This window comes from Notechis scutatus, chromosome 6, assembly GCF_049901735.1.
Source record: "Notechis scutatus isolate UNSWTSFEM ecotype Mainland chromosome 6, rNotScu1.2, whole genome shotgun sequence".
NCBI classification, from domain to species: Eukaryota; Metazoa; Chordata; class Lepidosauria; order Squamata; family Elapidae; genus Notechis; species Notechis scutatus.
In genome coordinates this window covers 4,050,218-4,074,133 of record NC_142014.1, presented here as the reverse complement: position 1 = coordinate 4,074,133, position 23,916 = coordinate 4,050,218, and the positions used below count along the sequence as shown (strand labels likewise).

The 23,916-nt window shown below is 42.7% G+C and overlaps 1 protein-coding gene across 3 annotated transcripts; it reads left to right on the top strand.

The window, feature by feature from the left end:
- The first annotated feature begins 4,304 nt into the window (after nucleotides 1–4,304).
- PRPF18 (pre-mRNA processing factor 18) lies at nucleotides 4,305–21,689 on the top strand. 3 transcript variants are annotated; one of them, XM_087969204.1, is made up of 11 exons: nucleotides 4,305–4,450; nucleotides 7,671–7,748; nucleotides 7,858–7,884; nucleotides 11,427–11,531; nucleotides 13,055–13,168; nucleotides 15,383–15,529; nucleotides 17,199–17,267; nucleotides 18,448–18,588; nucleotides 19,403–19,474; nucleotides 19,754–19,909; nucleotides 21,323–21,689. In XM_087969204.1, exons 1-11 carry the CDS (start codon nucleotides 4,385–4,387, stop codon nucleotides 21,401–21,403), a joined length of 1,056 nt encoding a protein of 351 aa, XP_087825330.1. In that variant the 5' UTR covers nucleotides 4,305–4,384; the 3' UTR covers nucleotides 21,404–21,689. The 3 variants fall into 3 exon arrangements, with proteins under 3 accessions (XP_087825330.1, XP_087825332.1, XP_087825331.1); XM_087969206.1 differs by lacking the exon at nucleotides 17,199–17,267; XM_087969205.1 differs by lacking the exon at nucleotides 7,858–7,884 and having other exon boundaries at nucleotides 4,306–4,450.
- The last annotated feature ends 2,227 nt before the right edge of the window (nucleotides 21,690–23,916 follow it).

Genomic DNA, 23,916 nt, shown 5'->3' with positions numbered 1-23,916 from the left:
GTCCAGCCCTCTGCTGAAGCAGGAAACCCTATACTATACTGGAGAAATGGTTGTCCACTCTCTTCTGAAAGCCAGCTGAGTAATTTAGAACTAGTCCTTTTCTCTCAATCACAGGAAAGAGGAAGAAAGTGTATAAAACATATAAGGAAGAGGCATCTCATCTTAATTCCCTTCTGATTATTTTTTGCAAATGAACTGTAGAATGATTTTTTTTGTTCCAAATATTGGTAAGCAAATTTCATGGACTATGAAGACAGCAGAAATTAAGACTGCAGAAATTCAGGGGGCCACCAGAGGGCAGTACAGCGATGCAGAAAAAAATGCTACCACCTAGGGGTCATTAAAATTCTTGCAGCAGGACAAAGCAACTTGAATAAAACCTGATTTGGGATTGATTGGTGGGAGATAAGCAAATATGAAAATAAATAAATGCAGAATTTAGTTACTGACCTGGCCTGTCCCTGTGAGTTATCTTAAGGGAAAGCTTTGGCTTGACTGTCTGGTTTCCAGATGGGGCCCAACCATTTGGGGGCTTTTAAAAACAAATTGGGAAGCGTGCAATATTTATGCAGCCCTCATCACGTTGTGCTCAACTGCGTTTGAGAGAATGCAGCCAAGTCCTGTGTTTGCATTGTTGCATTTCTTTTTTAAAAAATTAGTATTATAAATTTTATTGAATATAAACATTAAAAAACAGTGAACGTGGTGGTCGTCTTTGACATACATATCTGTCAAAATATTTTGCATTTAGAAATTGGCAAAAATATACCCTAACGTGAGCCCAAAATGTTGGAAGTGCAAAAAAGTTGATGGTACATTTTACCACATGTGGTGGCTGTGCCCCAAGACCAGGACATTCTGGACCCAAATTAAAAACTGGATATAGGAGATTACAGGTCACCAGACTGAACTCAGACCAGAAACCTTTCTTCTAGGAATTATTAAAGAGCGAATTCCAAAAGAAGTAAAATATTTATTGTTACATATCTCAACAGCCGCCAGAATAGCTTTTGCACAAGTATGGAAAACTCCTAATATTCCCAACGAAGAATTAATATTATAAAAAATAATGGAAAGTGCTGAAATGAATATGTTAACATTGAAATTGAAAGAAAGAGAAGACTGAATATTTTTTAATTTTGAATAAATGGTATGATTGGATAACAAACAGAAATAAGAAATAAGACAAGAACTCTAACTGTAAGAGACCTTAAGAAAGTAAAATGTAAATATGTAAAATATATAAGAATATAAGAACAACAATTATGGGTAAAGCTAACTATCACTGTTAGATGAATGTAAATATAATGTGTTAAGATATTTAAGATAGAAACTTGTATAGATGTCAAAAATGCTGTTGAAAACACAATGTTTTATGTTGCAATAATGGAAACTTAATAAAAACATATGTGTATGTATGTATGTATGTATGTATGTATGTATGTATGTATGGTATTCAGCTTTGTTCGGGTATTTTCCCATGTCATTGTAGTTGTGCTTTTGGAGTTGTAGCAACATTTAGGCAGAATCTCATCTGCCATCATCAGGCTTCTGTATTGTGTTCGTCTGTACAGAAGCCTGATGATGGCAGATGAGATTCTGCCGAAATGTTGCTACAACTCCAAAAGCACAACTACAATGATGTGGGAAAATACCCGAACAAAGCTGAATACCATACATATAAATACCCGCGAAAACTTAAGAAAACATATATATATATCCCACCAATCCTACCACCACCCAGCACAGATAAACTCCGTGGCCAAAACACTAATCGCCAGAACCAAACGCCTGGCAAACAAGACACACATAAAGACTGAACTATGCACCCTGACTAAAGTACTGACAGCCAACGGCTTCCACAAAAGCAAAATCACTGGCTTGATCCACAAAAACACACTGAGACATAATGGAGACCTAGAAGATGAACAGACCTATGGAACAGCTGTCCTGCCCTACATAAGAGGTACTACAGACAAAATCAGTAAGATACTACACAGGCATCACATCAAGACTGCCTTCAAAACAGACAGAAAAATAGCAGCCATCCTAAGAAACCCCAGAGATAAAATTGACCTGGAAAACCAAGGCATATATGAAGTCCCCTGTGCATCATGCCTGGCCACATACATTGGACAGACCAATAGAAGAATAAGTACCCGCCTGGATGAACACAAAAATGCAGTAAAAAAGCTGGAACACACTTCCTCACTAGTCCAACACATGAAAGCCACAGGTCATAGCATCAACTTCAATGGCACCAAAACCCTAGCCACTATAGAAAACCCCAGCCACAGAATTATCATGTCAATCATTTGGAAGCCTGCACTCTCAAACAAAAAAATCTCCACACCAGAAGCCAGGCAAACACCTGGGCACAAACAGACCCCCCCTGATACCTCCAGCTCAAACACACTCCAACCAGACACCCAGATGAAACCTAGCTTCCTAACAAATGATAGCCGTCCATTTACTCAGAGCCAAGCTGCATTAAAAGCCTCCAATACAGGAACACAATGTTGCCAGCCAATCAAGACACAAAAAAAGCCACAAAACAGACAGAAGATATTAGAAACACCAATCAAGCAGAACACAGCAAACTCCAAGACCAATAAACACAGACCAAGACTCCCAACCAATCAGGATGAAGAAAAAACCATTCTGGCACAGCAGTAGGCTAGCCCCAAATTTAAAACAGAAACGGCTGTGAAAGTCTGACTCACAGACGAACACAATACAGAAGCCTGATGATGGCAGATGAGATTCTGCCGAAACGTCGCCAAGATACTCTTAATCTTATGCGGGAAAAGACCCAAACACATCTAGACCTACATACATACATACATACATATACATATAATTTTCAAAAGATATATACATTTATATACATATATACATTTGAGCTTTGTAGTTTTTTTCTTATTTTTCATCTCTGTCCCATCTCTTCCCTATTTCATCTTGAGTTCTTATTTCAAATTTTGTGAACTCCTTTTCATACCTCTCCAATAGTAACATTTATTCCATACTTTATAGTATTCTAGTTTATCTTGTTCCTTCAATCTGTCCATTTTGGCGCATTGTAATATCTTTTATTGTTGGATTTCTCACAACAGGGAAACAAAACTGAGATTGTGACACTATTTGAATGCGACAGAAAACATGCTCAAGTCCTTTGCAGCCCAAGCAGAATACAAGGAGTCCTTGATTTACGACCACAATCGAGCCCAAAATTTCTGTTGCTAAGTGAGACATTGGTTAAGTGACTCCCCAAAGGTGCTTTTTGTCCAAGACTTTCTTGTTTTTCTTGGAAGACGTTTCTCTTCTCATCCCAGAAGCTTCTTCAGCTCTGACAGAATGGTGGGGAATGGAAGGATTTATGCTCCTTGAAGACAGCTGGTCATTTGCACCCTTTTAGAGGGTCGTTGAGGCCACTTGGAGGTTTGTCTGCATCTATCTAGTTAAGTGAGTTCTGCTGCATTTTACAACCTTCCTTGCCACTGTCGTGAAGTGAATCTTTGCAGTTGTTCAGTGAGTCACCCGGTTGTTAAGTGAATCTGGCTTCCCCATTGACTTTGCTTGTCAAAAAGTCCCTAAGCGGGATCACGTGACTCAGGGACATGGTGACTGTCGTAAATACAAGTCAGTGGCCAAGCATCCGAATAACAGGGGGATGCCGCAATGGTGGTAAGTGTGAAAAAGGGTTATAAGTCCCCTTTTTTCAGTGCCGTTGTAACTTTGGATGGTCACTCAATGAACCTTTGTAAGTCGAGGATGAACTGGGTAGGGTCTCCTGCTCAAGCAGGGGGTTGGACTAGATCACCTCCAAGGTCCCTTCCAAGTCTTTACCTTTCCTTCCTTCCTTCCTTAAAAAGGCTTTTATGAAGACATTGGACAATCCTTTGTCTGGAATGGTCGAAGGTCTCCTGCTCGAGCAGCGGGGTTGAACTAGATGACCTCCAAGGTCCCTTCCAGCTCTGTTCCGATTGATGGAGATTTCCCACTTTTTCCCTGCCCCTAACCCTTGGAGGATAACCCAACAGCAAAGGTTTTTTTTGAAAAAACAAACAAACACGGAACTATTTTAAACATCCCGTTGCGATCCAAGCGCGGCGCATCTCGGAGGATCGCAACTGCGCCGCCTTCGTTCCTCTCCGGGCCACAAAGGGTGCAGGGGGAGTAATCAAGGAACCCGGAAGTCGCTCCTCGCCGGAGTGCGGCGTGTCCCCCCTTTCTAAACTTTTCACGCTCTATGTGTCCCAAACGCCACGTTCCGGCGTCCCTGGGAGGAAATGACGTAATTCTTTGGCGACGGGACTTCCGGTCAAACCCGGAAGCGGCCTTGGGCTGCTTTCTTTTCTTCCCCCTTTGCGGGGGATAGACGAAAATGGACCTTCTCAAGGCGGAGGTCGAGCGGAAGCGGAAGCTGTTGGAGGAGAAGGAGCTGCTGGTGGTGAGGAGGGGCGGAAGGCCTACCTCGCAGGGTTATTGTTATGGGGAGATAACAGCCCCCCACCCCACCCCGGGGTGGCTGAAATTCGGATGAATTAGAGCGAGGCATGGCATTCAAGGGGGAAAGAAGCTGGTTTCCCCCCTCCTGGCTTCCCCTTTGGGGTGTATGGAGCCCGGGGAGGTGTTGGGAGAGCCGCCCTTTCCCTGCCTGTCCTACCTTGCAGGGCTGTTGCTATGGGGAGATCGCCTTAGGAGGACCTTTGGAGGAGAAATTCGGATTAATTTGAGCGAGGGTTGGTATCAGAGTTGGGGGACACACACCACTGTTGCCTTTGGGGTGATGGGAGCCCCAGGGGAGCCGCCCTCTCCCAGCCTGGCCTGCCTCGCAGGGCTGGTTTTTTTGGGGGGTGGGGAGAAGAATCGGGGAATGTGGCCCACAGAGGGAATTAAACCCACATTTAAGGGGGTTGGTAGTAGTAATGGCCTTTGTTGGCATTGGACATCATGTATCCCACAGAATTGCTTTAGCCTCTACTGGTGCAACCGGTAGCAGAAAATACAGAATATAGAGAATAGAGAATAATCCCTATACAAGCAGTTGGGGATGGGGGGAGAAAAAGAAAACTAGTCAGAATAGAATAATAGAATAGAATAGAATAGAGAAAGAAGGGAAGAGAAGAGAACATAGAAGAGAACAGAATATGGAATGGAATAACAATAGAAGAGAAGAAGAGAAGAGAAAACAGAAGAGACAGAATAGAATAGAATATAGAAGAGAACAGAAAAGGGAAGAGAAGAGAAGATTGAAGAGAAGAGAATAGAGAAGAGAAGATAGAAGAAAACTGAATAGAGAAGAGAAGAGAACAGAGAATAGAATAGAATAGAGAATAGAATAGAATAGAATATAGAGTAGAGTGTAGAGTACAGAATAGAATAAAATAGAATATGGAATAGAATATAGAGCAGAGCAGAGTGTAGAGAACAGAATAGAATAGAATATAGAATGGAATAGAATAGAACAGAACAGAACATAATTCTTTCTTGGCCAAGTGTGATTGGACACACAAGGAATTTGTCTTGGTGCAAATGCTCTCAGTGTCCATAAAAGAAAAGATACATTCATCACGAGTCAAGAATCATCAGGTACAACACTTAATAATAGTCATAGGGTTACATAGACATAGGGTATTTTGTAAATAGAATATAGTCATAGGGTACAAATAAGCAATCAAATCATACTAGGAAACAATCAAAAAAATCATTAGGATACAACCAACAAAGTTACGGTCATGCAGTCATAAGTGGGAGGAGGTGGGTGAAAGGAAGGGAGGATTAATAGTAATAGTAATGTATAAAAATATTTATTAAAAAATCCTTTATTTAAAAAATCATACTAGGAAGCAGTAAAAAAATCATTAGGATACAAGCAACAAAGTTACGGTCATAACAGAAAATACAATACAGCATGAATAGTGTAGAGAATAATCCCTATACAAACAATTGGGGGGGGGGGGGAAACATTTTGAGTAAGAGAATCTGTATTAGGAACCGTTTTGTTGTAATGAAGTAATTTTACAGGAGTTGCAGTGTAAAATGGGTTGAAGGCTAGGTTACAATCTGCTTCTGGCAGAAACATGAGAGGTTATTACGGTTTATTTAACGTATGGCATAGCAGAGAATGCTAATGATTTTGCTACCCTTAGATCCTCCCATATCGGGCAAGCAATGCTAATGTACAAAGTAGATTAATATTTTGCCTTGATTAAGAAAACAGTAAAATAGATCAAAGATAGATCAAAGATAAAGAAGAAACTAAAATACTTTTTTGACATGGGACTTATTTTATCCATGGCTAGACAATAAAAACAGAGGTTAGAAAGAAAGGGACATAAAAAGGATAAATGTTAAAATGGAAATTTGTTGAAATGGACAAACAAAATATTATTGTCACTACAATATTAATGTTATTGTGATAACATATTATTGTAAACACTCTTGATTATGATTGCCTAAAAATAATTGTACCCAGACAACATGCTGTTCGATTGAAATGGAATTTTTATATATTATACTAATAAAACTTTAAAAAGAAAAAGAAAAGAAAACATAGTAAAATAGGAATGTTAAAAAGATCTACCTTCAGAGACCAAAGTCTAGGCCAGCTAACCATTGAAGGCCCAGCATTATTTATCTGAAAAATAATAATAATAATAAACTCATTCAAGATGACCTCAAAGAGTGCACGAATCCACAAATTAATCCTGTTACCTAGTTTGGATCATGAAATGTCTGCAAGAAAACCACTGAGTTCAGAGAGCACCAAGGACTCCACAGTTCGCCTCATCTTCCTCTCTACTACAACCCCTCCTCCTGTGCAACATTGATGATGTTACTTAGTTGGGTCATGAAACGTCTGCAAGAAAACTACCAAGCTCAGAGAGCACCAAGGATCCTACATTCGTCGTTATTTCCACCATTGTCCTCTTCTCCCCTCCTCCTCCCTTCTAGCACTGATGATGTTACCTAGTTGGGTCCAGAAACGTCTGAAAGAAAACCACTCAGCTTAGAAAGCACCAAGGACCCCTTCATTTCAACCCTGAGCTACAAATATTCTCCTTTATTGATAAATCCAGCCTGTTTTGGTAAGGGTTTACTGGGTATGGGTCAGAAATTTGGACTGGGGAGGGGATTGGATATTTATAGCTCAGGGTTGATCTCTGTGGGGTCCTTGTGGCTCTCTGATCTTGGTGGTTTTCCTGCAGATGTTTCATTACCAAACTAGTAAGAGCAAATCTCCCTCCTTTTTTGCATTGATGATGTTACCTAGTTGGGTCATGAGATGTCTGAAAGAAAACCACCAAGCTCAGAGAATACCAAGGAATGGGTATTGTTTGAAAATTTGTCATTCCTGTTTAGAACACCCCTTACATCTTTCTGCCAGAAGCAAATTGTAGCCTAGCCTTCACCACGTTTTACACTGCAACACCTATAAAATTACTTTGTTTCAAGAAAACGGTTCCTAACGCAGTATCTCTTATTCAAATATATTTTGGGGTAAAAGAATGATTGAATAGGAACATCTAAAATGTTACAGCTCACTTAACATCTATTGCATAGGTGGGAGAGGTTTATTGTTTACTCATGTTTAAAGATGCATTGTTAAAAAACAAAGGAAAAAAATGCAAGAGTTCACTTAAGATGATGTCATTTTTCTCTTTCAGGGAAATAAGAAATATTTCAAGCGCAGTGAGTTAGCAAAGAAGGATGAAGAGGCATATTTCAAAAGATGTGGATACAAGGTATTGGCTTCCTATTCAAGTCAGTCACGCCATCTAGATTCTCTTTGGTCCTGTATTAAAATATATTAATCCCAGTTATTTCTCTCATTCTGTCACTTCTGCACTTTAGCCAGTAAGTGAGACGCCACCGAGAGAGGTACGAATTCCCGAGCTAAGTTCGCAATGCAGGAAGAGCCATGCATGAACATGCAGCTATTTGAGTTTTTATTTTTACTTTGGCTTCCTGTGTCCAGGGCATGAGGCTGCTTGAGAATGGAGCTGCTCGTATTTTCTTTACGTTGTGCCCGCCAGGCATGCAGGGTGGGCCTGATTTAACCCTCTTGAGCCAAGATCAAATTGCTGGCTTGATTTATTTTGCCTGCCAAACCCTCCAGAACCCAGCAAGTGAATCTCATGTCGATCGGTATTTTCATGCCTTGAAAGATAGTTTTACAAAGACAGTGGAATAATAGCTTGTTTTTTTTATGGAGATGCCCAACCATCCAGGTCATGGTTATCCCAAAGGCGTTTTTTTCAGGAAGCAACTGGATTTTTTTGGTTTTGATGGTTTTTTTTTGCTCTTTGAAAACATTTCGCCTCTCATCCCAGAAGCTTCTTCAATTTGACGATTGGATGGAAAGCGAAACATTTGCAAAGGAAAAAAGGAAGCCCAGTTGCCTTTTGGAAAAAAGCACTTTTGGGACTATAAAAGCTTGTGTTTGATCAGCTAGGGGAAAATAGTAATAATACGGGATACTTCAAAACAGTTAATCTGAAAGAGGGGTGTTTCCCCCCCCCCCACCTTCTTACCTCAGTCTGAACAAAAGGGATGTGAGTGCATTAGTGTAGCATTTTGGTTTATGGACGGAAGGAAAAGAAACTGACAGATTCATTTCTCAGGAAGTAGAAGGAGGAACATGGAGAGAATGCAGTCTGCAGTTATCCTGTCCAACAAGGGTTCTAGTCGAATCTGTGGCAATTCAACTGTTGAGTCAGCAGCAACCAAAACTGATCTGGGACAGTTGTATATTTCAGATTTTAGGAGAATTTTTAATCTGAATTTATTCTGTTTTTAATGTTTAATTTTGTTGATTTGAATTGTACATTGTCCTGAGTCCCTTTCTGATGGAGATGGCTGGTTAAGTATGCAAAGTAGATAGATAGATAGATAGATAGATAGATAGATAGATAGATAGATAGAGATATAGACAGACAGATATTGATGATAGATAATAAAGATAGATAAATAGATGATAGATAGATATAAATAGATAATAGAAAGATGATAGACAGACTCCAAAAATACAGGAAGAAGTTTGGGTGGGATTCAGTGGCTAGAAATTCCACAGGGAAAAGAAGATACTGAAATACCAAATTCAGTCACAAAATATTTCCATGCAAATGAGAAATGGCTGGATATTTTGGGGGGAAAATATCAATCTGTCCAGGAAGCTTTCAGAGGGTGGTTAAAAATAATCTGAGTAGGATGGAGAACAGTTAACCCAAAATCAAGTGGAACGATAACTTTTAAGGGTAGCAACAGGGAAGATAAGATCCAGAATGAGCCACAAATATTAATGCCACAACATTTTAAAGGATTTCCTCTGCTAAAGGCGTCATCAGCGAAAAGGTGATCCAGGAAGGAATATTTTTTCTTCTGAGGGAATGCAATAAGAGTAGAAGAGATGGATGCTGTTTTGTTACATTTAGGAACAGAGAAATCGCTAATAATAAAATCTGATTTTAGTACAAACGAATCTTGGTCAAATAATCACAACACAGTCAAATAATTGATCATGGTTTAGTCCTTGGAGTTCAGTTTGGAAGAAAAAAAAATATATTGAGATGCTGCAGCCCATCTGAATGACGCAGAGTTCCTCACCTGGACACACCTTTGTTACTCAGTGCACAAAGACCTGATAATGTTATACCATTGTAGATGCTTTTGCTTCGCTTATAAAACTGCCTTAGCTTATAAATGTCTTGATTGGCTTACGAAACAGAAAGTAGTGGAACCACACATTTTGTGTTTTTTTTGCGAACACGCATTGCTTGCCGCGAGCTCCAGCTGGTGGGGAGGATTTTGCAACTTTTCTTTCCACCTTGGGCTTAAAATCTACTGTTTTCATAGCCACCTTCCCATTCCAAGGTTGAGCATGTTATATTGCGACATCCTAACGTGATGTGTAACGTTGTTATATATCCTGAACATCTCCTTGCCTTTTGGAAGTTTTTTTAAAATGGGCTTGGATTTCCCATTAGTAGAATGGGAATGATGGTCATTGTAGTACCAGCTTTTGCGTTAGCCTAACACTTAAACACACACTCAACATATTCTCTGATGGTTTTGAGTTGGGAAGGGTTGGTGTTGTATTATTTGCACCTGGAGTTATTTCGGCCTCGGTGGCGTACAGATAGTCCTCGACTTAACAACAGTTCATTTAGTGACCTTTAAGACATTAAAACAGCACTGAAAAAAAGTGATTTGTGACCATTTTTCACTCTTAATGACAGTTGCGGCCCCATTGTCAGCGTTCCAGAAAACCTCCACTCCAACCAATAACTTCGAGACAGACATCCTCTCCAAGGTTCTTTTTATTTGAGTACTAAACTGGCACATCTGGGAAATCCCGAATCTGAAAGTTCTGGGTTTCCTTGCAAGAAGTAAAAAAATTACAAATCCACCCCCTGCACCCATCATGGAATCACATGCCCCAATCACCATCTGTCCCAACTTGAGACTAACTCCTCTCACTCAGGTGCAGAAATAACGTGACCTTTGACTTAGAAAAAGAATGCTATTATGTTTAACCACATACACTCCAAGAAATTTCCCCCTCCCATTTTCCCAGGCAGCGTGGAAGCGTCTGGTGCCAATATGGCTTCCGAAGCTGACACCCTTGGCCCTGTGATCAAAATTCAGACGCTTGGCAACTGACTCACAACGACGGTTGCAGTGTCTCGTGATCCCCTTTTTTGCGAACCTTCCAACAAACCAAGCCAAGGGGGAAGCCAGATTCGCTTAACAACCGAGCTAACCACCGCTGTGATTGCGTGGCAAGAAAGATCGTAAAATGGGGCAAAACTCATTTTAACAAAGGTCTCTCTCGCCAACAGCAAAATTCGGGGCTCAGTTGTGATCGTAAGTGGAGGACTCCCTGTACCTTAATTTTTGAATAAAGCAACAGAAATGGACTCAGTGGTTAGGCAGACTCTTTCCCCTCCTCTGCTTGCCTTCCTGCCCTCTCTTCCTCCTTGAGTGAAACCGTAGCTGGTTGTTATTTTTGGACTAGCAAGCTTTGTTTGAATTAAAGTGTTGCTTTGGTTTGAATTTGTGTTGCTTTTTAACTGGATGGGGTTTGTGCCAGTCATAGTACCTGACCCAGTTAGCTTGAAACAACGGTGCAATCCTAAATACAACGGAAGGGCTAACTAAATAATTTTATTGGGCATTCTAGAGCAAGAAGGTCTCCAACCTTGGCAATTTTAAGACTTGTGGACTTCAACTCCCAGTGTTCCTCAGCCAGCAATGCTGGCTGAGGAACACTGGGAGTTGAAGTCCACAAGTCTTAAAGTTGCCAAGGTTGGAGAGCCCTGTGGAAATTGTGCTTCTCTGCCCAGCTATAGATGGTTAGATCTGTGTTGTGTGTTCGTATTGAAAGCTGTGGGTTATATATTGTGCTCTCAAACCCGATGTAGGTGAGCGACGAGGCCGAAAAGGACGAAAACCCAACGTCTTCCAACCCGGTCCTGGAGCTGGAGCTGGCAGAGGAGAAGTTGCCCATGACGCTGTCCAGGCAAGAGGTACAGACAAACGACTTGGACGGGCTCAGATTTCAGCTACCGTCGCGTCGTCGTTGGTACCTGCCACTCCCCACGCTTGAGACTCTGGTCCTGCCCACCCTTGTGCTCTTCAAAGGGGGACGGAGAGTTTGGAGAGCACCGTAGGTTGCCGATCTTGGGGCGCAGGGGACGCACTGGGACAACGCTTCACTAGGTCAGGAGGGAGGTTAAGCAGGAGGCTGGAGCCGCCCCCAATCTCATCTCATTAAGATTGACTGGGTGGCCCAGAGATGATGGAAATTGCACATTGTCTCTGCCTCTCTGTCTCTCTCTATTGTCTAACCCCCCCTCTCTCATCTCTGATCTACCTATTTAGTACCTACCTGCTATCTTCATCATCTCATCTATATCTATTCTGTCGTCCATCTCTCTCTCTATAAATATATCACCTATCTCTCATCTCTATCTATCTCTATCTACTCACCTACCATCTACCATCTATCTCTACCATCTGTCTATTTTCTCTCTCTCTCTCTCTCTCTCTCATCAGTCTATATCTATCTATCTATCTATCTATCTATCTATCTATCTATCTATCTAATCTCTCATCTCTTATCAATCTGTATCATCCCTCTATCAATTCATCTCTATCTCTATCTACTTACCTATCTATCTCTACCATCTGTCTATTCTCTCTCTCTCTCTCTCTCTCTCATATATATATATATATATATATATATATATATATATATGGATGGATCGATCTTTGGTTATTCGGGTTTTCTCCCGCGTAAGATTGGAAGTATCTAGGCAACGTTTCGATGAAGTCTCATTCATCATCTTCAGGCTTCTGTCTTCAGCTCTGCTTCTCAGAAGCACAGAGCTGAAGACAGAAGCCTGAAGATGATGAATGAGACTTCATCGAAACGTTGCCTAGATACTCCAATCTTACGCAGGAAACCCGAATAACCAAGATCCACATACAAAACTACCCGAGAACCTCAGAAAACATATATATATATGTATGTATGTATGTATGTATGTATGTATATATATCATCAGTCTATATCTATCTATCTATCTATCTATCTGTCTAATCTCTCATCTCTTATCAATCTGTATCTATCATCCCTCTATCAATTCATCTCTATCTCTATCTACCTACCTACTTATCATCTACCATCTATCTCTCTGTCTATCTAAAATCTCTAAAATCTCTCTCTCATCTCTATCAATCTGTCTTTATCTCTATCATCTCTATCAATCTACCTACCTATCTATCATCTACCATCTATCTATCTCTACCACCTATCTGTTTATCCTCTGTCTGTCTGTCTGTCTGTCTGTCTATTTATCATCGTCTACCCCATCCTTCCATCCACCCCTCCGTCCATGTTGAAACCTCTCCTGAGTCAAATCCCCCAATTGTGACCTTCCCTTGAATGCCTTCGATGTTCCTAAGAGGAAGAGAAGCACTGCTCACCTGGATGGAGCTGCCTTCCTTCCAGAAGCTCATCGCTGGGCCTTTTGCTGACTCTTTTCAGGTCATTCGGAGACTGAGAGAAAGAGGGGAGCCCATCAGGCTGTTTGGGGAAACCGATTACGATGCCTTTCAGCGATTGCGAAAAATAGAAATCCTGGCTCCGGAAGTGAACAAGGTAAGCCTGTTCATTAAGGCAGATTCAGCGCCGAAATGGTTTATACAGGAGCCCTCCAGGCAATGGTTCCTCCCCTCCATGGCTTTAAAGGATCTGTCACGATATTCCCAAAACAATATTGGATTTATAATATATTTTTTGCTTCCCTGGTGAAAAGAAGCTTTTTCTCTGCTAATGAATTGGTTGGTAGAAAGTCTTAGGATCTGAATTAAGGGAGATCCCATTTGGACTGGTTTATGTGGAATTGTTGTGGTTCGCCGGTGTGGATGGCTGAGGTCTCGGAGAGCGAGGACTCCAATGAGGGGCCTGCATGTGATGCAGGGATGGGGCCAGGACCATCAGGGAGTGGAGTGCTGCCTTCGGAGATTGCGGAGGCTGGCAGCAGTGAGGAAGAGTCCCCCGAGGAGCCTGTGCCCAGGGTGCGTGCACACGGCTGCTCAAAGGAAAGATCAGCTGCAGCAGCACGGGCGACTCGGCAGTAAGGCTACAAGGTAATGGCCCCTCCCTTAAGAGATAAAAGCCAGCTGAGAAACCGGAGTTCTTTGCAGGAAGCAAAGAAGGTTTTGCACTCAAGCCTTGTGGATGTTCAGAATATCTTGGTTGGTGTTTGGAGACTGAAATATTTCTTGGCAACCTTATCTAGTGTTCTTGGCAGCCTTGCACCACCTTGGCAAGGCTCGTTCTTATCAGAGACAATGAGTTTGAAACAGCCTTTTAACCGGGAAGGAACGGAATTAGTAAAGAATCATTAAAAGGTTTTGCTGTTACCTCCGTTTCGTGTTTGTTTCCTTGGAACAAGGTTTGGGTCAGAACAGGAATGTACACAGAGTCATCATGAGTATGTTAATTATTTGAGATAAAAAGCTTAAATGAAGTTGAACACTGCTGGCCCCACTACACAGTGCTGCTTTTCGTCCCTCATGAAAACCTGGGGTCAGTTTGTGTGTCCCTCAGATATTTGTCATGGGCTTTTAGAGATACAGGAGCACTGCAATTGTCCAGATTGTGATGGGCCAGATCCTGTATATTGCAAATTTTATACCACCTTGCCAACTGATGCAGTTCATCTTGGGTAGCTCCAGGATTTTGACTGGAGCTGAAGACATGTGTTGAGTTCGCTTGGAAGTCCAAGCAGTCCTCGACTTGTGACCGCAACTGAGCCCAAAATTTATGTTGTTAAGTGAGACATTTGTTCAGTGAGTTTGGCCCCGTTTTACGACCTCTCTTGCCACAGCTGTTAAGCGAATCACTGCGGCTGGTAAGTTAGTATCCTGGTTGTTTAAGTGAATCCCATGGACTTTGTTCGTCCGAAGGTTGCAACAGGGGATCACGTGACCTGGGGACACTGCAACCCTCGTAAGTACATGCCAGTTGCCAATTTTGATCACGTGACTCTGGGGAGGTTGCAACGGTCGTAACTCTGAAAAATGGTCGATAACTCTCTTTTCTCAACGCCGTAGCAACTTTGAACAGTCACAATAAACAAACTGTTGTAAGTCAAAGACCACCTGTACACCAGCTTGATGATCTAGTTCTTCTTGTGGCCTGCCAGTGGCCAGTGGAGCTGGTGGCAGATTCGGACAGTGAGGAGGTTGGGAAGGAACCTGGGCCAGTCCTGGAGTCTGGGGAAGGCTCTGGTGGGGGCTCTGTGTCAGAGGCAGAGATGGGGCCAGGGCCACCTAACAGTTATCAGCTACCTTCAGAGTCAGAGATCAGTGGGGAAGAAGAACAGCTGGAGCCTGTTCCCGGGGTGCGCATGCACAGAGCTGCCAGGAGAAGGAACAGCTAAGGAACAAGCGTCGGCTTGGGTGCAAAGGCTCAGATGAATGGTGAATGGCCCCTCCCATGGGGAATAAAGAGGAGCAAAAGGGGAGGGGGCTTTTGCAGGAGACAAATAGTTCAATTCATTCGGGTGAAGCTCTGTGCCTGACTCCTTGCCAAGTAATTCCTGCTACAGCATGGCGCTTGGAAGCTATCAGCCTGGCAGCTCTCCAAGCCTGATAAAGGTCTGTAATTGTGAACTCTCTCGGAAGACCGTTTGCCAGGACTTTGCTGGAGAGGAATTCACTTTAACCTAAATAAAAGGGATTTCATTGGGACGAGGAGTCGGCTTTGTGATTATTGGGGAGCCCCGGTCAGAGCAGTTCTAGTCTGAACTTTGGTAGATCGTTTTTGTTAACTTGACGTATTCCTTAAACGCTTCCCCTCTCGTAGGGATTGAGGAACGACTTGAAGGCGGCTTTGGATAAGATCGACCAGCAATACCTGAACGAGATTGTAGGGGGCCAGGAGCAAGGAGAGGATGACGCGCAGAACGACCTCAAAGTCCACGAGGAGAACACGACCATTGAAGAGCTAGAGGTAGGGCATGGCATTTGGCCCTGGGCGCAATGCCACAGGCAGAAACGGCTCAACACAATCGACGCATTGTGGGGATTCCTGTTCCTGTGGCGTTGACGAGGTGTGCCTTGTTTGCTTGGGATGCAGTCCAGGGGGCCCATTAACGGGCCCCTCCCGTTATCTCTTCGCCCGCAAAGCAAGTCAAGAATTCAATGCAGCCTTGATGCCAACCAAGTCCTGAACTTTAGGCAGGTTTCAGGAGACAGGACGTATCCCACAGCTTCATTCATGGTTCACTTCTCGGAACATCTTGTTACTTGAATGAGAACCTGTCATCAATGTGTTCTGGAAAGATTTTTATTCTCAGGTTCGTGGAATAAAATACCATAACAAGAGTTGGGAGGGACCTTGGAGGTCTTCTAGTCCAACCCCCTGCTTGAGCAGGAAATCCTATACCATTCCGGTCAAAGGGGTTGTCCAACCTCTTCTTTTCTCGTTCCAAGTTTTTATTTTTATTTTTTATAGCATATAAAAATTCCAATTTCAACCGGTGTGTTGTCTGGGTACACATATTTTTAGGCTATAATAATCAAAATGTTTGCAACAATATTCATTACATTGATGTTCGTTATAAGAGTATCAATAATAATAATAATTACAATATTATTTTCTTAACCAATTCAACGCCTTGCTTATATCACTGATCCTATCCATCTATTTCCCTGTTTTTAGCTCCTGTTTTTTTTTTCCAGCTAACCATTGATAAAATAAGTCCCAAGTCAAAAAGTATTCCGTTTCCTTCTTTTCTTTAATTTTAAGAAATTAAAATTAAATTAAATTAATTTTAAGAAATTCTGCACATTCCAGTATTTTTTTTAATTGCATTTTTGTCTGTTGTGATCTCTTGGCCTTTCCATTGTTGCGCAAATACAATTCTGGCTGCAGTCAGTACATGCAAAATCAAATATGCACTCCCTTTATTATATTGATTTGGCAAAATGTCCAATAGAAATGTCAAAATTGGCAAAATGTCCCATTGGATAGAAATGTCTATCCAATCTCTTTAAAACCTCCAGCGATGGAGGTTCTGGAGGGAAGTTTTTCCATTGGTTAATTGTCAGGAAATTTCTCCTTAGTTCTAGGTTGCTTCTGTCCTTGTTTAGTTTCCATCCATTGCTTCTTCTCTTGCCTTCTGGCGCTTTGGAGAATAGTTTGACTCGGTCCCTCTTTGTGGTAGCCCCTCAAATATTGGAACCTCGCTATCATTGTCACCCCTAGTCCTTCTTTTTACTAAACCGTCCCAATATCCGTGGAACCTACCGGCCCGCTATCATTGTCGACCCCGGTGAAGCTAGTCATCAATTGCCGGCACGTCACGGCCAAAAGTTGTCACTAAACTAAGACATACCCAATTCCTGCAACCATTCTTCATATGTTTTAGCCTCCAGTCCCCTAATCATCTTTGTGGCTCACATACTGTACTGTATAAACAGTTGGAAAAAAGGTCCCAACTTTTTAAAGTAGTAGAAGAACTGAAGAATGTCTTCTCCAGGCCCAGAACATCCTTGCTTGCATTGATTCTCATCCCTAAAATATAATGTCCTTGAGTTTTGGATATTTGTATCATGGTCTGTTGTTGGAAATATATCTGAATCTGTTTTTTTCTCTCTCTCTCTCTCTCTCGTCGCAGGCATTGGGAGAATCCTTAGGTAGGGGTGATGACCATAAAGATATGGATATCATCACTAAATTCTTGAAGGTAAAAAGCCAAACAAGACATCCCTGAAAACTGTAAACCTGCTGATAAGCTGTGAGAATCTTGATTTTATACACCTGTATGATTTTTAGGGTTGAGAACTTGACGTTGCTAGATATTTCAATTGGGGTGAATATTCAGAAATTGCCGGTAGGAATTTAAGCAAAGGAATAGAATCACGGGCTACTTTAAAAACTACCTTCTATCAAACTTCAGTGTCGTCTTGAGTTTTGAGGAGATTTCTGCTGTCTTGTTGAGAGATGACAGAAAATGGGCTATTTCTATTCTGGAAATATCTGTCAGGATTCTGGCAGTGACCCCCCATTTAAATCATGAGTCTCGAGCCAGACTTTCAAAACTTCAAGAGGATTTATTGGGAGTTAAACAGTCCGGCACTGCCTGGGTGTAGCTGACTCTGAGACCCATCATTCACTGTCACCCTTGACCCTGGTTTTCCCCCACCCCCTGGGTGTATCGTAATTCATATTCTCCAATGGGACACCTCCATAGCCCAGAGTCATCCATCAGGCTCTCCAGTTAGAATTTTGCACGGCAGAAACTTCAGTCACCTAGTTACTACCATATCTTTGAAAAACTATTGATGGAATGCACTTTCCAAGCTGTCGCACTGCTCTTTCAAACCCCCTTCCCCCGCTCCCTCTCTGTTGGCAACTCTAAAAAGCCCATGGAAATATTTTACGAGTTGACATCTTCCCCAGCCCATCTACGATCCTTCTGTATAATACCACTTTTTATAACTATGAACAAACGGTTTTTTAGATGGATCTTTACAATAAATTCAGTATACAAACATTTTCCCTGGGATTTATTTTTGGACCTCAAATTGCATTTTATTGCCTCTGCTGATATAAAGAATTTTATTAACCTCTCTTGGTTAAAGGCTCACAGACCCAACAGATCCAAGCATTTTTTTTTTTTTAAATGTGGGTTTTAGTATGCTGCCCTAGCTAATCTCCCCCGCCCCCCAGCCTGGGTGCCTTTTAGAGACGTTGACTTCCAGGGCTCCCAAGTTGGCGTACACTTGGCTGAGGATTATGGGGGTTGAGATTCCCACCTCTAGAGCGCCCCCCCCCCTTGGGAAGGGAGCTCCGATTGGCTTCTGGATGAAATGTACCGAGACTTATGTTAGTCTGTAGCTTAACCAGGTTCCGCCTGTCTCTAGTTTCTTCTTGGAGTTTGGGCAAAGGACCTGAACGCGAGAGAAGATTATTTGAAACGGGGCGTCCAGGGGAAGCTGAACAGCGCGACCCAGAAGCAGACAGAGTCATACCTGAGACCTCTCTTCAGAAAACTCCGGAAAAGGGTAACGCCTGCAAGATTATTTCCCCCCCTTCCCCCTTCTCTCTTTTCTGGGTATTCTTGCATAATATCGACTGTTATAATTTTTTCCTTTGTAAAAAAAGTAGTGTTAGGATTCCGGCAGTTCCCCCCATTTAAATCATGAGTCTCGAGCCAAACTTCCAAAACTTCCAAAGAATTTATTGGGAGTTAACATGTCGGCATTGCCTGGGTGTTGCCGACTCTGTGGCACATAATTCATTGTCACCCTTGAGCCTGGTTTTCCCTCCACCCCCTGGGTGTATCGTAATTCATATCCTCCAATGGGACACCTCCATAGCCCAGAGTCCTCAATCATGCTCTCCAGTTAGAATTTTGCGTGGCAGAAACTTCAGTCACCTAGTGAGATGTAAGACCCCCCCCAATAAATGTATATTCACAATACGAAGACAAGTCTGGTGCACAATTTCAAAGGATTATTGAAGAAAAGAAAAGCGGTTGCAAGCGCGGTTGCAAGCAACGGTCATAGGTGTGAAAAACGGTCCTAAGTCATTTTTTTCAGTGACATAACTTCAAACGGTCATTAAACGAACTGTTGCAAGTCAAGGATTACTTTTATAGGGAGGTGTTCTTGGTTTTTTTTGGAAATACAAGAGATAATTCTTTTTCTTACCTGCTTAAAATAAACATTTCCATCTGTGACTGCCATCAACCATGCCTTTAATTCAGGTTTTTTTCTTGACTTTGGATAAGAAATTAACAGAAAACAACCACAACCCTTTCCATATTGCCATATGTTGCTCTGCCTCACTCGGGGTTTGTGCTTTGTCTCTTTTTAGACTCTGCCTGCAGACATCAAGGAATCCATCACAGATATTATCAAGTTCATGTTGCAAAGAGAATACGTGAAGGTACCGCCCGGTTTTCTATCTCTCTCTCTAGTTAGGAAATGTAAGTTTAGAATGGGGCAGAAATTTCTTCAGAGTTTAGGACTGTCCACCTGTTTCTGAAGAGTAGAACTTCGAAATTGTTGCTGCTTAACAGAATAACAAGAGTTGGAAGGGACCTCGGAGGTCTTCTAGTCCAACCCCCTGCTCAAGAAGGAAACCTTCTACCATTTCAGACCGGTGGTTGTCCAACCTCCAGGGTCTGCCTTGCCTCGCACGATACTGACTGGGCTCTTTCTGCAGGCCAATGACGCCTATCTCCAGATGGCAATTGGGAATGCGCCTTGGCCGATTGGCGTCACCATGGTTGGCATCCATGCCCGTACTGGTCGTGAGAAGATCTTCTCCAAGCACGTGGCCCACGTTTTGAATGACGAGACTCAGAGGAAATACATCCAGGTAAGAGGAAGATGAGGATAGAGGAGGAGATATATATATCTGGAGGTGGCTGATGAGGAAGAGGAGGATATATATATCTCCTCCTCTTCCTCATCAGCCACCTCCAGACCTATGGAACCTGGGCTGTCTGTCAGCCCTCAGATGGAGAGTCAACAGCCCCCAGGTCTGGAGGTGGCTGATGAGGAAGAGGAGGAACAGCTGGGCCCAGTGCCTGACGCAAGGATGTGCAGAGGAGAGGAGAGCAGTGGAAATCTATGGGCTGGTCCTTGGAACAGAAGAGCCACTGCTGCTAGTGAAGCCCCATCTGGGGATAAAGGGCAGGGGGCGGAGATGAATAGGTGTGGCAGACAACTATTCGTCTCCCTGTCGGTTAGTCACTGATATTCTGAACTTCTGAATCCTGTGGGTAACTTAACGGAATTCTTTCTTGGAATCTGCGGTGCTGAGAGTCAAGCACGCCTTTGGAGTTTCTGCACGTGTGTATGTGTGTGTCTCTGCTGCTGGACTCCCCTTCCAAGACTCCCTTTACGAGTGCAGGTAGAAAGAGAGACTCTGTTGGTGTGATGACCCAAAAGGGGCATGGCACAAAGGCAACACAGTTACATAAGTAAGAAGAGTCCCTTTAGTACTTCCAATTTTTGTCCCAATGTCCAGTTACCTTCAGCTGGAGAAAAAATTCTCCCAAGAACAGCCTTTAAGTGGAGGAAATTCAGTCCGAAAACAAAGGATATGCAAACTGTAAATAAAAATCCACACAAACCACGCTGCAGTAATTAACTTGACAGGGCAGGAGAAGGAATTGCAGACTTCAAAGCCCAGCAAAATACACACAGTTGGGAAGATTCCAGAAATTCAGATAAGCCTCGACAATAAAAGATAACTCATGATTTGCTCCCAACAAGTTGTTGCGCGCAGCTTCCCTTTTTAAACGCCGTGTTCCCAGCTGCAGGTAATGAAGAATCAGGGCCTTTTCCTCCCCCGTAAGCCACGCAACCCACATTGCTCCCTTCTCTGTTCCTCCCTGCATGCCCTCGGATGAAGAGGGGGTGGGCCTGAGTCTTCCTCCAAATTCCCTCTCCCTTGTTCTACCTCTTCCCTGCTCTGCCCAACCGGACTTTGCCCTTCCCCAGTTTCCTTCACAGCCAACGGACCCCGCTCCCACTCCCTGTCAGCTGCTTGGCCTCCCCCTCCGAATCAGATTCCGACAGGGGCATGACAGTTGGGGCCATTTCACTCAGAAGGGGGAGCGAACTTCGCTTTCCCCAGGCACTTAGACTTCAGGGCTGCTGGCACTCCTAATAGAGGGGACATTTGGTTACAAATGGTGTGCTTGTTGTGTTTGGGGAGCAGGCCAGAACACTTGGGCCCCAGGGACATAAGGGCCCACCTCCTCCTTTGCGCCTGTCTCCGCAGGGTTTGAAGAGGCTGATGACCATCTGCCAGAAGCACTTCTCCACCGATCCGTCCAAATGTGTGGAGTACAACGCCTTGTGACCACGCTGCAACCTTCTTTCTGCTCCTGGAGCCAAGCAAGATGGGAGAAGGGACAGACTCTGTGCGAACTTCGCCTCTGAAGCTTGGAAGAAACGGCTGAAGTCAAGTTTGGCCCCTGTGTTGGACTTCAACTCCCAGAATTCCCCAACCAGCCGTGCAGTTCTTGAAGTCCATCCGTCTGCATTTTGCCAGACTGGACAAACACTGTCTGAGGTTCTGCCCAAGCAATCAATCACCACTGCTCAAGCTTCTATCAACTTGTGTGTGTCTGTGTCTGTGTGTATTTGTTTTCTTAAGTTTTCTAAGTTTGAGGTATGTATGGTATTCAGCTTTGTTGGGTATTTTCCCGTCATTATAGTTGTGCTTTTAAAGTTGTAGCAACGTTTGGCAGAATCTCATCTGCATCATCAGGCTTCTGTCTCATTGTCTGTTCAGAAACAGCTGAAAGTCTGACTCACAGGCAACACAATACAGAAGCCTGATGATGGCAGATGAGATTCTGCCAAACGTTGCTACAACTTTAAAAGCACAACTATAATGACGTGGGAAAATACCCGAACAAAGCTGAATACATACATACATACATACATATATACATACATATACACATACATACACATACACACATATACATATATACATACATACTTTTTTGGGGGGGGGTATAGTCTTTATAGAAAATTGTCTACTACAAAATACCTTTTGGGGGGAGTCACGTTTAGAGAAACGACGTTTGTGAACCCATCTTAATGGCAGAGGAAGATCTTATGCAGGTGAACAAATTAGACTTGAAAAGGAGGGGTTCAGTTCATTTTTTAAAACCCAAAGCTAGGAGTAAGTACGCCGAAACAATTCAGGATTTGTAAACGTGCAGGAGGATGGAGTTGTTCCAGGTTAACTTGCAAATTTCAGTTCCCTTTAAAACAAGCCCCGTTGTTCGAAGGCTCGAACCTTTCCCGTTGGGACAGGCTCCGATTCTGGGTTCAGGTCTAAAACACGCAACCTCCCTTTTCCTTCTCTCTTTTCCTCCATCCCCGGCTGGTTTGTATCATGGTTTGTTCAACTTGGAATGCCGAACGTAAAGAGGAGCCTCGAATATGGTCACGGAAGTTCATCCTAGCACTCTTGATCTTTTTCAAAGGGATTTTTAAAATAGCTATTATGGATTATGGGCAATAATAATTGGATTATTAGGTCAGCAAGAACACCTGGGAACAGGGAACTGGATCATCTAAAGGGCAGTTTTTCATATCCTGGCCCTCAAGAACCGCCAAATTTGTATTCACTCTGCGTTTCTTCCTTTATAAAGTTACTTTCCTGCCTATTACGTCTGGAGAATTATTTCTGTGACCCCCTGAAGGCTGGAAAAAAAAGGTGATTTTTGTCTGCAAATATTTTGGAAGGTAGTTGAAACAAAAGATACAACTTTACTAACTTAAAATGCTACAGTTAAATTTGATTATTAGCTGGAAATCCCCTCAACTAGAAAATTTGCTTATTTAATGTAGCATATTTGTTAAATAGGGACAACTTATAACTATTTGCAGACCTATTTAAAGGGGAGGAGAATTTATCCTTTTCTCTTTTTTTGGGGTACCAGCCAGGGAGGATTCTCTCTGTTTAATGTTTATTTGATACTTAGATCACTTTTTCTCCTTTTTCGTACATCAGTCGTTTTTCTTTCTCGTTGTCACTGCTGGAAATGTGGTGGTTTTTTTTTTCCATTTTGTTTTTCTCTTTCGTATTTTATTTTTTATGATAAAACAAAATAAATATGTTGAATCAATAATAATAAATAATAAATGTTTCCCTAGGGTGGAAAAAAAAGGGGGGGCATTTTGATTTCCGCTGTGTATTTTTGCATCATATATGCTCATCCTCTATGTGTACAGGAAACCATTTTTGCAAAGGGAATTAATTGCAAGGCTGCCTGAATAGAAGCGAAGCTTGTATTGGTTGCCGCCAGTGGGTGGCAGCACTGCACTAACCATGTCTGGGCTTGGATTGAAGCTGGTTAGTTCTCACATGCAAACGCCCCCAAAGCTTGCCAGCCAGGGCTGGAGACTGGGTTGGGCCAGTCTTTAGCCACCTTGGAAGGAGATGATGCCAACACTAGAGCCATGGTGGCTCAGTGGCGAGAGTGCAGCATTGCAGGCTGACTCTTCCCACTGCCAGCAGTTCGATCCTGACGGGCTCAAGGTGGACTCCGCCTTCCATCCTTCTGAGGTCAGTAAAATGAGGAGCCAGATTGTGGGGAGCAATAGGATGACTGTCAACTACTTAAGAGAATCTAAGAGCTATTGCTATTTAGAAAAAGGTGGAAGCCAACGAGGTGGACATATCTAAGCGAGCCAACTATCTGAGACTCATACAACGAAGGAAGGGTATTTGCCCAGACTCAGCGCTGAAAACCTAAGTCTACGTCTAAATGTATTGACTGATATTAGCAGGAAAATTGCAATGGAGTTTGCAGGGATTGAACTCACCTTGACCAAAAGATGTTGCTATTTATA

Excerpts from the sequence above, each read along its gene's own strand:
- PRPF18 (XM_087969204.1), top strand. The coding sequence starts at position 4,385 with ATGGACCTTCTCAAGGCGGAGGTCGAGCGGAAGCGGAAGCTGTTGGAG. Across the intron at positions 11,532-13,054 it reads TGACGCTGTCCAGGCAAGAG|GTCATTCGGAGACTGAGAGA; the intron begins GTACAGACAAAC and ends GACTCTTTTCAG. Across the intron at positions 19,475-19,753 it reads TGCAAAGAGAATACGTGAAG|GCCAATGACGCCTATCTCCA; the intron begins GTACCGCCCGGT and ends CTCTTTCTGCAG.